The sequence below is a fragment of the Neofelis nebulosa genome, chromosome 10 (genome assembly GCF_028018385.1).
Source record: "Neofelis nebulosa isolate mNeoNeb1 chromosome 10, mNeoNeb1.pri, whole genome shotgun sequence".
Classification (NCBI taxonomy): Eukaryota; Metazoa; Chordata; class Mammalia; order Carnivora; family Felidae; genus Neofelis; species Neofelis nebulosa.
The window spans coordinates 34,039,785-34,053,430 of NC_080791.1; the positions used below are offsets into that span (position 1 = coordinate 34,039,785).

The following is a 13,646-nucleotide window of genomic DNA, read 5'->3' on the forward strand; positions in this document are numbered from 1 at the left end:
ATCATTTTGTATAACTGGTAGGTTCAAGACATTCTTTTTCAGGAAGATGTCTTCTTTATTTGCTCAATTCTCCTCATACCAATTAGGGATATATTTTAAGTCTTTTTTATCATCTGTGTAACAACTTTTATATCCTTATTCTTTTCTCATTTGTTTAACTTTTTGAAATATTATAGCTATATCCCTATCTTTTCAGTTGCTTCCATATTACCACTAATGAGATTTTCAATTCTGTAATGGTTTTATTTTGCTTTCCATTTGTTTCCTGAGCTCTAAAACTTACTTCTTAATGTATTATATCATCATATTTAGTTTGATTTCACATTTTTGTTCTTTAAAATGTTTTCAGCCCTGTGATTGTCATTCACTCTCTCTAGGGGAAGATACTTGTTCAAGGTTATGGGTGGGGCCCACATTTGATGAACTGGAATCTGGATTTAACCAGCTGCGAACAAGAAACTGAGGCTTACTAACAACCATATGAGTCAACTTTTAAGTAGATATTCCATGAGTCAAGCCTTCAAATGAGAATGCAACTACAATAACATCTTGATTAAAATCTCAAGAGGGAACTTTAAACAAAACTATCCAGCTAAGCCAATTCCAGATTCCAGACCCACAGTTCCTGTGAGGAAATGAAAGGGTCTTTTAAGTTGCTCAGTTTTGAGATATATTTTACATATAAATACTTAATTAATAAACTATTTTTTGTCTTCCTCTATTACTTATGAGAAAATGAATTAAAGAAAAATAGTAACAATGAGAACTTTGAACTTTCCAGGAAAAATAAAGGATAAAAGTGTCATTTACAAATAATGGTACTTGTGAAAATAAAAATGCTTAATTTAGGGCCTCCTGGGTGGCTCAGTCAGTTGAACACCCAACTAACTCCTGATTTTAGCTCAGGTCATGATTCTAGGGTCACGAGATTGAGCGCCACTTTGGGCGCTGACAACATGGAGCCTGCTTGAATTCTCTCTCTCTCCCTCTATCCCTCTCCCCTACTCATGTTCTCTCTCTCTCTCTCTCTCTCTCTCTCTCTCTCTCTCTAAAATATATTTTAAAAATGCTTAATTTAAGTTTCATTGGAATGCTGTCCTATAGCCATACACTTAGAGAATTAGAATAATTCTCCATTCATTTTAAGCATTCTTTCTAAAAATTTCTGGGATATGTATCCAGTCTTAGCTTGATCACTTGTAGTAATACATAAAGTCTTCACAAATTACTGTTTTATTGTTGGAGTTATCTTAAAATAAAGTTCATATTGAAATAAAAAGGAAATTTGTGTCCCAGATGAAGACAGCTTTTTACTCATCTCTGCTCTAGAATACATATAGTTTACTCAAGGTTTCCTATAATTGAATTGATTAGTACCTTAATAATTCCTTTCTTAGTTTACAGAAATTTCCTATAAGATTAGAATATGAAGGTTTCATTAAGGATATTTATGTTTTGCTGATAGAATAGTATGGATAATAAGAAATTAATTTAACCAAAATGTTTTTTTTTTAATTTTCCACTTTAATTTATTAAAACAAAGCTGTTTTCTACATAATCAAAAGAACTGGTTTTGAACCATTTTAACCACAATTGATTAATAAATGAAGAAGTATACTTTAAGAGCCCTTTTAAACATCAGCTTCCATGAAACCTTTTTGCCATTATTAGTACAAAGTTATATTTCATAAGGTTTTGTTTATTCGTATGAGGCAGGGACCACTTACTTGCTTACTAATCACATTTCCTTTTCCTAGGAACACTGGAAACTTTTTTAGCCTTTCTTATGATTGGATTGGAGCCATGTAATTTCCTTCTGGACCAAAAAGATGTATGTGAAATCCAGTACTAGTCACAAAAAGTCATGCACAATTCTCCATCCCCTCTTTATCAACTAGCTGAAGGTAAAATAGCAGTAGATGCCAGTGAGGACCTAATAGAGATCAACGGTATTAGATGGGACAAATCTAATGATACCCAAACTCTCCACATGGAAAGGCATTCATTGAAAAACTAAATCGAATGTGATCTGAATGATAAATAAATATGTATTGTGTTAAGAAGTTGTTATAACATTCAGAATTTACTTGATTAATATTACATTTATTTTATTTTTTTAAGTTTATTTATTTATCGTTGAGAGAGACTACGAGCAGAGGAGGGACAGAGAAAGAGGGAGACACAGAATCTGAAGCTGTCAGTGCAGAGCCCTATGTGGGGCACAAACCCATGAATGGTGAGATCATGACCTGAGCTGAAGTCAGACGCTTAACCGACTGAGCCACCCAGGTGCTCCATAATTAATATTACATTTAAATCAAAATAATTTTCAAGCTTTTAAAGAGGATATAGTTTGCTTAGTAAGCCATGTTCACTGAAATACATATAATCATTAGATTATAGGGCCTGGCTTCTATTCCTCTTCCCTAGTTCAAACCTCTTGATTACTACCTAGTTAAGTATAATCCCAGACCTAAGGCTTAAGACAGGAGCTATTCAACCACTCAACCTTAAATATAACTTTATCAGTTATAGTGCTCCAATTTTTATAACTGCTTTCTAATTAATCCTTCAGGTCTGGTACTTTTTCATATACCCAAGTTCTGAAAATAGATTTTCATCCTATGTCTTTATTTATAAATCCTATTTTGTTAATCCTTCTAGAAAGTCTAATGCTATTATGTAGTAGATATTTTTACTTAATGGATGCTGTTTCTTATTTTGTATTTTCACACGAGGTTGACTTACAGTATATTGTCATATGACCAAGAGTCTGACTCCATTTTTCTATCTTTGACCACTAAAGGCTTTCAAGCCCCATCAGTAACTTTTCCCCTTCTTCTTCATCTCAGGAAAAGCTGATAAGCCAGGCTAAATATCTGAAAAACATCCCTTCCTTGACTCAGGTGGGGAAATTTACAGTCTACAAACCCTGACCCACATTGGAATTTTCACCAGTCCCCACTCCCAGCCACAATAAAACCCAAAGCAACTCATTTGTTCTTTGCTCAAGCCATTTTCAGACCAACCTATTATGTTCTTATCAGCAAGCCTCATGACATGAATAATAAATCTTTTCATGCCCTTCTGGCATATGTGTAGCATCATCAATCTGTACCTGAACCAATTTTAGGTTGTGGAGTTATTGATCTTACTCTCTGTAAGGAAACCACATAACAAGTTAGGGCTCAGTCATCTGCATAGAGAACAGAATTTTCTCTAAGGAAAACATTCCTTCAAAGGGATTTTCACCCATGGAAGCAATAGGTCTCCAAACCTTTAACTAAAATATAGAAGGCACTATTGAATTGAGAATGTGAGAAAGGCACTGTTGAATTCCCCTGAGAGAGGTTTTTCTTAGCTTTATGTCAGGAAAACAAGATATGTTGTTGTTTGGTCACAATGACCCCAGCCATGGAGATAAGCCAGGTCTAGGTTTGGAGGCAATCATATAGCATGGCATAAATTACAGATGTTTAAATTACATTTGTAAATCATGAAATCATATAAATAAATATAAATATAAATATAAATATAAAATTTCTTTTTCTCCTTTTCCCTTTTGTTATCTATAAGCCTTAGTGACAATCCCACCCACCCAGATCTCAGCAAGCTCCCAAAACAATATGGAATTGAGGGACATGTGCTTCATCTCCATGTTTAGGCAAGGAGCTCTCAAATTATTTTAATAACAAATATTTTATTATTCGCCCTTTATAATTCTTAAATTAACGGATACCTTCGTACATATATCTTTCTGATTAATGAAAGGACAAATCAAAGGGAAGTAATTTTTTTTTTAATTTTTTTTTTAACGTTTATTTATTTTTGGGACAGAGAGAGACAGAGCATGAATGGGGAAGAGGCAGAGAGAGAGGGAGACACAGAACTGGAAGCAGGCTCCAGGCTCTGAGCCATCAGCCCAGAGCCCGACGCGGGGCCCGAACTCACGGACCGCGAGATCGTGACCTGAGCTGAAGTCGGACGCTCAACCGACTGAGCCACCCAGGCGCCCCTCAAAGGGAAGTAATTTAACATAGAATAGTATTAATTTGATATGTAAATTCTCAGGAACAATTATAATAAAAGATATAAGAAACTAATCAAAAGTTTGTTTCTGTTCATAAAATCCCCACAATTACAAACTGATCCAAGTATGGTATTGGTGGCTCAAATATTCTGAGTGGCATTATCATTAGGTGGTGTGATTTTTGAAATGGTCAACAACTCCTGGAAAAACTCTTAACAAAATTAAATATAATCTTCATGTAATTTATATGATTTTGCATTGGCATGCCCATTATATTTCAAAAATATTTTGTATGTAATATAATACAAAGCTGGGGTCTTGTCATAGAAAATTCTAAAGAGAATTTTAATCATTTCTCATGTGAATGCCTGGAAGGACATTTAAGATCCCTGTGCATTATAATTATAGGTTATTTAACATTCCTGGTCTCCACTCTCTAACTTGAAGTGATGTCATTGAATTACTGAGACAACCCAAACTACCCCACTTCTTCCTACATCTGGGAATAGTCACCTCTTCTTAGAATCATTAGACAGGAGAAAATAAACATGAAACCACGGATGCCTAAAATTAGCATGGTATTGGCCTTAATCTTCCATGAGAGATGTCTGAGTAGGAAGATAAAGCTCTACCGTGAAATGATGAGTCTGTTACCCATTTGCCTTCCTCCCAGTGGAGTTTCTTAAAGCACTGGCATGTTATTTGTTTATGGACACAATTGTTTCCCTTGTAGAGCCCTGTCCTAGGATCAAGCTGGTATCCCATCCTAACTCCTTGTGAAATTTCTGTCACTTATCGATAGGGCACCCACATACTAACGTTTTTCCTGCCAAGATGGTTTAAGGGTCACCTCATCTGAAAGTGCTACAGCTAGTTTCCCTAGGGAAGCCATGCTTCTTGGTGTTGGGTCATTCTGTTTCCAGGATCATGACCAGACACTTAAACTTGTTTTTTATACTGTAATCCTCTCTTAAACAATTGTTCTATGTCTATTTTTTTTCAAAGATTAGGTCCAATGTCAGACCCCAACACTTTCTATCTGCTGATAGCTCTAATTTATGGCTTTGTCTAGTTTATTCATGTAATATGACGTAAGTATCTCAGTAATATCATCCAGAAGAAATATCAGCCTATAATGTCAAACACAATTACAAAAAAATGCACTTTTAATATCATAATATATTTTATATGATATTCCCCAGAAATTTTAAATTGTTTTATTAGAAATTACACTTTATGATGACATTCATAATTACAAATGTGAGAAAAAATTTTCACACCATGTGAGCATCTAAAATGAATTCTTGAAAAAATATCCAAAACTTCCTTTAAGTTTCTTTTCAACTTAAAATTGTTTCTTTATAAAAGTTAAACAAGTGTAAACTGTCTTTATAAAACTTTCAAGGATTCCTAAGAATTGAAGAGCATTATTTATTAAAAAGCATTGTGATGAATGTTTCATGGGTAAGTGACATTATGCTGTGCACATAATATAAATTGAGAGTCTAATAGATTTTTTTGTCATTTTCTAATGTAGCTATAAAAGGAAGGTCAGATGATTCAGAGATGCTATCACTTATGAGAATGTTCAAAGTGTACCAACTCCATACAACCTTCAGAAGATGCCAAACTACTATGCTACCATGTCAACAGAAGGAGGACATTGCTTTTGCCTCTTCAATTGTAATGCAGAATACAAAGTTTAGGTAAACAATATTCAGTCAAATGTTCTATCATGGTATATAAATTCACCCTTAATTCAGATTTAAGTTTCCTCAAGTAGATACCTCTTTATTCAACAATATTTGTTAAGCTCCTAGTAAGCTGGCACTACTCCAAGTGACGAAAGCAGATAAAGAATAGTATATGAGATGCTTTTTGCACAAATGACATACAGTTAAATTGGAGAGAATAGTATACTAATGTAAAACAATAATAGCAGCTCTAAAAGTTAACAATAAAATAAAGAATAAAGTCACAAAGTTTCAATGAATGGTCATAAAATTGTAAGGCATTTATTAGGATATATTTGTTTCTAAAGCAAGAGAAACTGGAGTGATCTGATTTTTTACATAGGAGTATATCACCCAAGTGAAATACCATTTCCCCTCCTAGAGGGAATTCTTATTCTTATAAAAGATCATCTAAATTTTGTATTTGAACCTCCAAAACAATTTATCAGCAAAGGTTGTTTTGAAGAAACAACAGAAAATTGTTAACACAGAGATTGCTTTGAGTTATGATGCCATTGCACATGTGCCAAATCAAATATGGAAATAAGCCATGTCAACAATGAAATTCAGCCCAAGGTACTGAGGATATGAGGCAACAAATTTGGTAAGGTGTGGGAATCTTCCACATGTCAGCAGCTACTGGTTGAAACTCCAAAGGCTGGGTAGACTCAGAGTGTTATGTAAATTACAAGTTGTGTTTATCATTGAGGAAATGTAAAAAATGCATAATTATATGCTTAATCATAGTAAAAATATAATCTGCTTCAATTGATTGTAACTTTTCCATCTGATATAGCATTTGTAGTCTCTGAAGCTCAGGAATGGACTTCCCTAGTAAAAATCTGAGCTTTCGTTTCAGCATTACTCCTAATCCAGACCTGCCTCTGTTCAAGGAAGATAAAATATTTATTTATTATTTATTTATATATTTATTTATTTATTTATTTTTAAATGTTTATTTTTGACACCGATTTTAAGCTAACCATCTTGTCACAAATAAAAGAATGAAATGCTCTCTACACTTGTTTACTCCTACTAACACCACTACCACAACAAAAAGAAATGAAGTCAAAGACCAGTTTGTTGGCTATTCATTTATAAACGGAGAAGGTAACGTTAGCAGTAGTTAACAATCCTTGTCCACATCACAAAATCCAAAATTAATGCATATTCTGCAGGTGTTTGAGGTGCTGACTCATAAGGGCTTTCAATTAACCTATATTACCATGAGAATTTCCAATTTAAACCTTAGTCAACTTTTTAAATCAATTAAGTGACACTCACATTCAAACAACTACTTTAGAGTAATTATTAACATCTTCGTGTCTTTTAAAACTAGATAATGCCTCTTCTTGGGTGGAACATTTGCAGTGATAAAATTTGAAGTGGTTATAATTATTACCCAAAATAATAATATCAAATTGAAAGCAAAATACTTTCTGAGGACTTCTCTGCTTGACTCCAGTGAGCAACATTCTCCCTTCAAAGTACTGCTCCATTTCTCTTTTTTGCTTCATGATTTTAGCTCAAATATTTTTCTTCATTAACTCTCTCTACTTCCTGACTGAATCAAGTATTTAGTGACTGACTATTCTGTTCTTCTTGAAGTCTTCCTTCTTTTGCACTGGCTTTCTCCTGCTGCTGGAAGTTGACTACTACATTGTGAGCTACCCTGTGGAAAGTTTCACTGAGAATGGCTTCTGGCCAACAGTCCATGAATAATTAAAGCCCTCAGTCCAACAATTATCAGGAGCTGAATCCTACCAACAACATATAAGTGAGCTTACAAGTGGATCCATACCCATTTGAGTGTAGGCATGAAATAGCAGTCCCGGTTTGTGAAAGACAGAGGATCCATTTGAACCACATCAGTGAGTTCCTGATTCACAGAAACTGTGAGATAATAAACAATAACCTTTGTTCATTCTGTTAGTATCCTCACCATACTTCTACATTTTCTACAGAGGATTCTTCTTACAATATCATAATTTTAGGGTTGTCTTCCTAACATCCATTTTAATTTTCTGTGTTATCTTGTGATCATCTCAACAGGTTGGTATTCTTCTCTAGGCAAGCTAATCCCTATAGCCCATCAAACTTTGTTTATCCGGATCCTGATTATGCATTCTCCTTCAGAATGGAAGTTAGATAGAAGCCAGAGTCTTTTGTAACCAAATGTTGGAAGTCATATTCCATTACTTTTTCCACAATCTATTCTGCAGTAACGGGCTACTAGCTTTGGCCCACCACTGAAGAGAAAGAATTACACTGTAAATATCAGGAGATGGGAATCATTGTGAGTCAGTTTAGATTTTACCTACCACATGTTTAATTATATTAGTTTCAGATTTTTTTATTTTAAGAAATAAAGTATCACACACTTGAGGTCATCTACCTTCCCAATTCTGGTATCATTTCTCTGCTCTCATTCTCCCTTCATCCTTAGAGGTAAGTGTTATAGTCAACTTGATCCCTCAAGTTCATGTTTTTAAAATTGTACTGCATATATACCCATATATAATATCCATTGTTTTCATTTTTAAGTTCTTACATATATATATTATATGTAGTACCCTGTAACTTTGCTTTTCACTAAACACTGTATTTTGAGATATATCCATTTTGTTTGTCAAATTATATACATATATAGTTTATTTATATATATTTATACACTATATTTACTTATATATATATTTATTCACCTTAACCATTTTTCAATAAATGAAAAATTACAATTTATGTATCCATTTCCTTTCTGATGAATATGGGTTGTCTCCAATGTTTTGTTATTAAACATATACTGCAAAGAATATACTTTTATGTTTCTTTGTGTATGTGTGGGAGAGTTCTCCAGGTTTTGTATACAAAAGTAGAATTTCTTTCCCAAATTTCTTTGCAAATGAGATTTTTACATTTTTCAGAAAAATCTTAGCTCTATCTTGGGGTACTTCTGGGCTTACCTCTGAGCAGGAGTGGTATGACTTTCTATTCAGGCTCTATTAGTTTTCTCATTTTTCACAAAAGCACGTCAACCCCAGCTTTATTCTCTATTAAGGCTAAAGGCAATTACCTGACAAAAGCCATATGTCAGGGTCTTATCAGAGAGAACAAACTCAAAGTCACATCTAGCCAAAATCTATCAAATTCTAGGATGAGAAAACAATAGTTATGGAAGATTACTTGGAAAATACTCAGACTCTCCATTCTTTCTGATTCTCTAAATATGAATTAAACTACAGCACCAAAGGACTTAAATTATATGGCACTAGTCCCCAGCCTGGAGACTTGCTAATGAAAACATGGTCTACCAAGTAGCATCATCAACATCACATTGGAGCTTTTTATAAATGCAGATTATCTGGCCTTACTCCTGGTCTACTGAGAGTATCTATTTTAACAAGGTTCCCAAGTGCTTGTATGCATATTAAAGACAATAAGTACAATTTTAGATAATTATTTCTCATTTTGTGGTTGATTTTTGGGCTTAGTATACCTTTATTAAATCTGATAAAAATTCTTATGTACACAATGAGAATAATGTTCAGATCACTGGCTACTACATCAAATAAGAAACTCTTAATGAGGACCCTCAAAAAAAATTTGTCTGGTCTTAGTGTCAGATATAACGATGCTTCTACTGAATGACTATTTCACTGTATTCTTTGGAACACTGGAAAATATGTAACTGGCCAGAGTTTATTTTTCCTTGACTGCTAATTACCCAAAATAAGGACTAGCCTATAGCAGGTATGTAGGCGCTTACAGTAGACACTTTGAATTAGTATCAAGCCTGGCTCTATTTTAGCTCCTATTTTTGTTGTTTCATCATTTTCATGTGTTTTAACCCATATTTACTACCTGTATTGTATTTATCATTGTGAGCTATATTAATTTCCTCTTGGAACAAGAGAACAAAGGAGTAGAACACTAGTTGGTACCAAATTATACCAAAAACAAGAGACTCCTGTAGTTCTGACTACTGAATAGATTCTACTTTGTTATTGTCTCATGAAATAATGATGCCTCAGGAACACAAATCCAAAACATCTCTGCCTAATGACTGTGATATTGGAATTAATATAGTGGAAAGTTTTTTAAGACTTTATTATTTTAATTATTTTTTTAGTAATCTCTGCACCTAAAGTGTGTCTTAAACTCTTGACCCCAAGATCAATAGTCACATGTTCTTCTGACTGAACCAACCAGGCACCTTAACACTTATTTTTTTAAAAGCAATTTCAGATTTACAAAAATATTAAGAGGAAGGTCCATAAAACCTCACCCCTGAACATGCAGATCTTCCCCTATTAGTGACATCACTTGCCAGAATGGTACCACTTCTTTTTTTTTAACCAAAGATAAACATAAATTGACATATCATGATCACTCAAAATCTATCATTTACATTAGGGTCCACTCTTGTATATTATGGGGGTTTAGACAAATGTTTAATGATTTATATACATCATTATGATAGTCTGAGTATTTTCATGGCCCTAAAAATCCTTTGTCTATGCCTACTCATCTCTTCTCCAAACACCATCACTGGCAACCACTAATCTTTTTGCTCACTCCATCTTTTTTTTTTTTTCTCAGAATGTTATATAGTTGGAATCATATAATATATGACTTTTCAGATTGGATTCTTTCACTTGGTAATACACATTTAAGGTTTATCCATGTCTTCTCATGGCTTAATCACTCATTTCTTTTTAGTGCTGAGTAATATCCCATTGTCTGGATGTATCACACTTTATTTATCCTTTCGCCTTCTGAAGGACATTTTGGTTGTGTCCAAGATTTGGCATTTGTGAATAAGTCTGCTCTAAATATCCATGTGCAAGTTTTTATGTAGACATAAATTTTCAATTCCTTTAGATAAATACCGAGAAGTGCAATTGTTAGATCTTATGGGAAGAATATGTTTAGTTTTGTAAGAAACCATCAAACTGTCTTCCAAGTGGCTGTATAATTTTGCATTCCCACCAGCAATTGATGAACATTCCTATTCCTCCACATTATCATGAGCATTTTGCATTTTCAATGTTCTGGATTGTGGCCATTCTAATAGGTAAGTATGTGCTGGTATCTTCTGGTTGTTTCAATTTTAATTTCCCTGATAACAAGTGATGTGGTCCATCTTTTCATATGATTATTTGCCATTTGTGTTATCTTCTTTGGTGAAGTGTCTGTTAAGGTCTTTGGCCCATTTTAAAAATTAGGTTGTTTGTTGTCTTATGTTGAGTTTTAAGGGTTCTTTGTATATTTTTGTTAACAGTCATTTTTCAAATATGTCTTTTGAAAATATTTTCCCCCAGTCTGTGGCTTCTCTTCTAATTCTTTTGATACTGTCATTCACAGAGCATATTATGGGAATTTTAAAATTATACCAGAAATAAGTAATTTGAAAAATAAAACATGATCAAGGAGCTAACATTATACTTAAATAAAATTTAATGCCAACTCTATGAGATGATGCTCACACGGGAACAACTGGTATGAACAGTGTTTATACCAGTTTTCCTGGTATAAACATGTTTTCCTGTGCTTGGCACCACAACCTAATATGATATTTCTAGAATATTTCCAATAATTTAGTTCTTGCAAAATGTTTCTTTGCATGTTTAGCCCTTCATCAATCATAACTGAACTGTAGTCCAAAGTGTATTGGACTTAAAATCAGGATATATGTAAATGAAAATTGCCTACTTATGGGGTACCTTGGTGGCTCAGTCGGTTGAATATCTAACTTTGGCTCAGGTCATGATCTCACGGTTCGTGGGTTTGAGCCTTGCATCAGGGCTGTGCTGATAGCTCAGAGCCTGGATCCTACTTTGGATTCTGTGTCTTCCTTTCTTTCTGCTCCTCCCCCGCTAACACTCTTTCTCTCTCAAATATAAACATTATTTTTTTTAATGTCTACTTATTAGCAATTTGATTTTATCAAAGATACTTATCTGTTCTGATTTTCCACTTACATAGAAGAGTAATAATATCCACCTCAAATATTTATTGAGGGGATTATTGACATAAGCCATACAAAACAGTCTGGCACAGAGCCTGCTAATACTTGGTTTTTAGTGTTTATCTCTGACTGCTAATTCCTTGTATTATTTTGTTGATATATTTTAAAAAAATGGAGTTAGAGAATATCTAGCAAATGTTGTTCAAACATAATGTTAATAGCTACTCAGAAGTCCTTACTTTAATTGATGTATTAATGTTGGAAATTTGCATCATTTATTTTCCACTCAGAAATAATGCTAAATATACTCTTTCTCCAGGATCTGGCACCCATTCCTTTGAAATGTAATTATCAAGATAGAGAAGGATAAGAGATTCACTTTAATAAGCACCAATTAATGAACTCACACGGTGAAAGGAAAGCAGAATATGCCACCTGAAAGTATGCCATTTTGGCATATTGATTATTTTGAATTAAAGTTTAAGAAACAGCTGGGCAAGAAGGACACTCCAGCCCTCCTTCATCGTCCTGAAGGCAGGAAACCAACCTGCCATGTAAAATGGTAGGAGAGTACAAGGCATCTTTACCACCAGAAATAGGTAATATAGGGCCAAGAAGACTATATAAACAAATTTTGTTACTTGTTCACTAATATATTACCTCAAGTCAAAACCTCTTTATCCTGCTAATTCTTCACAAATTTATTGATTCTTTGTCTAAAAGGTATAATAGTTGCCTGCTTTTAATTTTGAAATTAGTTTTTTTTTCCCTGTTAATATCTTTTATGTCAAATTAATTATTAGGCCAGCCAAAGACTCTACAAGGAAAGAAAAATTTTTCCACACATACATTTTCTAATCATATTGGCCAACCTCTCCATTAACATCCTCCACTTTTCCAGATCTTAAACACTCTGCCACTTTCTGTTTTAGGAGTATTGACTTTTCACCTCTCTCCCCTATTATAATAGTCTTGACCCCAATGACAATAGTCTTGAAAAAAGTGTTCCTTGCATGTTTAACTCCAAAAGGTGCAGTTTTCTTTGATACTTACCATCTTGTTTGAAGGCATCTGAGGAATGATAAAGATTGATGGGGGAATAATAATGTTGAGCTGTCCCTCGCCAGCTTGGTGAAGAAACACTCAGTGTTCCTAATGAAGGATTGTTGTATCGTGGTCTAGTCTTTGAACCAAAGAGAGAGGAAGATGAACTCTTTTTAATTCTTAGCAAAGCAGCATATGAAGTAGGGAAATTAGGAAGAGCTCCAGAATATTCTGTAAAAGAAAAACAATAGTAAAAAGTGAATTATGAGGAGAGTTTTATTTTTTTCTTGTAAATTTTTTTTTCCTAAAGACATTGTGAACAACTTCCTTTGGAGCTGCAACCAAATGCAAACTACAGAGAGTGATAATAAAATAAAATAAAATGTTACTTTTATATTTTAAAGTGTTTTCTGGAAATTTCTGCTAGTTACAGTTATTCTGCTAGTAAAGTCAGTTCTCTCACTTACTTGCCAAGAATCAAAGAGTATCTGGATCAATTACCTGATTTTCCCTACAAAGATGACCTCTTGGCATTGGACTCCAGCTGCCTCCTCTTCATTGTTCTTGTGTTCTTTGCCTTATTCATCATTTTTAAGGCATATCTAATCAACTGTGTTTGGAACTGCTATAAATACATCAACAATAGGAACATGCCTGAGATTCCTGTGTACCCTGCCTTCGAAGCACCTCCACAGTATGTTTTGCCAACCTATGAAATGGCAGTGAAGATGCCTGAGAAAGAGCCACTGCCTCCTTACATACCTGCCTGAAGAAGTTCTGCCTTTGTCAATAAACCCTATACCAGCTTTTTGTCTTGTTTATTTTACAGAATGCTGCAATACAGGGGTCTTCAAACTTGTTTGATATAAAATAC

At 34.0% G+C, this 13,646-nt stretch overlaps 1 protein-coding gene across 1 annotated transcript in view; it reads right to left on the reverse strand.

Moving 5' to 3' along the window:
- CNTN5 (contactin 5) overlaps positions 1 to 13,646 on the reverse strand; it is a 1,390,102-nt gene that overhangs the window by 540,382 nt on the left and 836,074 nt on the right. The window contains exon 4 of the mRNA XM_058687390.1: positions 12,782 to 13,003. Coding sequence (XP_058543373.1) covers positions 12,782 to 13,003 — 222 coding nt within the window. The remainder of the gene's footprint in view (positions 1 to 12,781; positions 13,004 to 13,646) is intronic.